Below are 2,850 nucleotides of genomic sequence, written 5' to 3' on the forward strand. Positions count from 1 at the left end.
TTCTTTTGCCTCTGCGGTTATGGATCAGAGCGCGGTGGGAGACGGTTTTCATGTCCTGTGATAGCCTGCAAGATGTAAAATGCTTTCCCTGCTCTCTTGGTGTGAGAGTGAAGCACTCGGGCTGAGATGGGGTCTCAGATCTGCAGAGCTGGGCACATGGCAAGGTTTGGGTGCCCATGACAAGGTTTGGGGGTGCACGCTCCCTCCTGCACCGATGTGTGTCTTGCTCCGGACGTTACCAACCCGCATTTCCTTGCGTGAATCTTTGTGTATTTACAGTGTGATGGGTCCCAATCTTTTTCTGTACTGGCTGTGTCACTGCTGAAGCCCGTTCACCCGTGCCCATCCTTCTCCTGACATCCCGGCTGTCCCCGTCCTTCTCCTGAGATTTTGGCTGCATCCGCGCTGCCGTCACCATGGGAACCGGGGATGCCGGAGCCGGCCCCTGCCAGCCCTTGGCACAGCGAGCCCCTGCCTTGTCCCCATCCTCATGCTCTGTCCCCTGCCCTGTCCCCATCCTTGGGCTCCAACAAAATGAAAGGAAAACGGGAAGCAAAGGGGGGTTTCAGAGTCCTTTCATTTCGCCCACAGCCCAGGGAGCAGCTCTTGCTGCAGGAGCGTGGTGGAGCAGTGTGGGGATCCTCACCGAGGCTGATGGGATTAATGAGGGAAATTGGCACCAGCAGCATCAGCGCATCCCATTTCTTGTAATAAATAAACCCACAGATGGGTGAAACTGGTTTAAAATGGGAGTTTGGATGGATTCTTCTGGATGAGAGGGGCTTTGGGCGGGTGATGGATGAGCATGGAATTGGGTTTTGATTTGGAGGGGATGTATGAGGCAGAGGAAAGCAATAATAAGGAAATATTTTCTTACTGTTGGCTGTATACTGAGTCTTTTCCACTGTAAGTTTTTACCACTTCATCCTTCAATAATCTCCCTGTTGTAGCCACTGATGTCCTCCAGTGATGCTCCCTGCACCCCGTGGGTGCCGAACTGGGGGCGAAGGCGGTGCAAGGCGATTGGTGGCTTGGACATCAGCAAACCCCTTAGGCTGGCTTCGAGGTGATGGGTTGGCAAGGAATCGGCTGTGCTGCTTGATGGGATTAGGGTTCCTAAATAATTCTGGAAGCTTTCCGCATCATTTGGCACCTCAATCCCTCTTCAAGGTTACAAAGGGAGCCGCAGGATGACAACCAAGCCATTATTTTCGTGGTAAGCCCCCGTTCCCTTTCCCCTCTCCCTGCAGGTGATGCTGGCAGAGCGGAAGGGCACGGACGAGCTGTATGCCGTGAAGATCCTGAAGAAGGACGTGGTGATCCAGGACGACGACGTGGAGTGCACCATGGTGGAGAAGCGCGTCCTGGCCCTGTCCGGGAAGCCCCCATTCCTCACCCAGCTCCACTCCTGCTTCCAGACCATGGTGAGCGCTGGGACCCTGCGGGACCCCGGGCACAGGGTGGGGGTCTGGTTCTTTGAAAATGAGGTTTTGGTTGCTGGGTTTCACTGGAAACCTGCGTCACCAATTACTCGGGTGCTGCGTGGATGCTGCTGCAGGGATGGCTGCCCTGGTTGTATAATTTAGCTTTGCTTTTATTTCCATTCTGAGATTCTGTTTGTGTTTCTTTTCTGAATACACATCACTACGAGTGCAAAAGCAGCCATGTATTTCCTGCCTTAGCAGGGAACTTGTCCTGTTTGCCTCAAAAGTGCCTCCATGAACCAAACCTGTGTGTGATGGGGGTGATATGCGGTGCCTGCATCCTGGGGTGTTTTCGTCGGGAGCTGCCGATGGGTTAAATGCGATTTCCCAGCCCCTCCGTGCCCCCCACCCGTAATGTCCATTAGGATTCAATAACAAAGTGCTGCGCTTTTTCCTCATAATTCATTTTTCTTGGTCAAAAGCCTGAGTAAGGAGTGAAACCCAATAGAAACCGCAGCAAATACGGTTTGCAACAGGCGTGCAATTGAGTTTGGACAAATCGGGAGTGGGGAAGGGGACTTTAAAGCAATTTCTGCCCGGCCGCTGACCAAATGTGACTGGAAATGCCCAGGTACACAGCAGTGGGGGGGGGGAATCAGCAGAGTCCGTCAGCACGGTGACAATGCTTGCCAGGAGGATTACATTTTAATATCATCCCAGAAATTTCATTTACCGAACACATTCAGCGTATTTAAAGCCCGCGGACCGGCTTTGCAGCGCAGTAATCAAAATGTGGCAGGAGCAGCGATTTCCCACAGCATCTCCGGCATCTGGAGTGAGTCAGCGCGGGATTACTGCTGGCAGACCTATAGTAGCTTAATAGTAATCGTATTTGTAATGTAATCAAAATGTATAGCAGGGTGCGTTATCAAACGCGGGCACAAAGCACGACGATTTCTGGGAGCCCGGTCCAGAGCGCGCTGCTCAGCCAGGGCGGTTGGTGCAGTGATGGAGGGGGAGAGAAAAGCCCTAAAGCTGGGGTTTTAAAGGAAAAGTGAAGGTGAGCAATGGAGAGAGATGAGCCTGGGGCTGAAGGATGAGAAGCCCTGTGCAGGTCCAGGGCCCCAAAAAGATCCTGTGCTCCCAGGCAAGGGGTGAGCTGGGTGTCCTGGGTGTCAGATCGCATAATGTGGGCGGTTGGTGCAGTGATGGAGGGGGAGAGAAAAGCCCTAAAGCTGGGGTTTTAAAGGAAAAGTGAAGGTGAGCAATGGAGAGAGATGAGCCTGGGGCTGAAGGATGAGAAGCCCTGTGCAGGTCCAGGGCCCCAAAAAGATCCTGTGCTCCCAGGCAAGGGGTGAGCTGGGTGTCCTGGGTGTCAGATCGCATAATGTAATGATCATATTGTCAATATAGTATATATAAAAAT

At 52.8% G+C, this 2,850-nt stretch overlaps 1 protein-coding gene across 1 annotated transcript in view; it reads left to right on the plus strand.

The window, feature by feature from the left end:
* LOC104540038 (protein kinase C beta type-like) overlaps positions 1-1,460 on the plus strand; it is a gene marked incomplete at both ends in the record, with an annotated part of 16,906 nt that extends 15,446 nt beyond the window's left edge. The window contains one exon of the mRNA XM_010183729.1: positions 1,251-1,460. Within this exon, the coding sequence (XP_010182031.1) occupies positions 1,251-1,460 (210 nt within the window). The remainder of the gene's footprint in view (positions 1-1,250) is intronic.
* Between the last annotated feature and the right edge of the window lie 1,390 nt (positions 1,461-2,850).

Source organism: Mesitornis unicolor, unplaced genomic scaffold (genome assembly GCF_000695765.1).
Source record: "Mesitornis unicolor isolate BGI_N332 unplaced genomic scaffold, ASM69576v1 scaffold21014, whole genome shotgun sequence".
NCBI lineage: Eukaryota > Metazoa > Chordata > Aves > Mesitornithiformes > Mesitornithidae > Mesitornis > Mesitornis unicolor.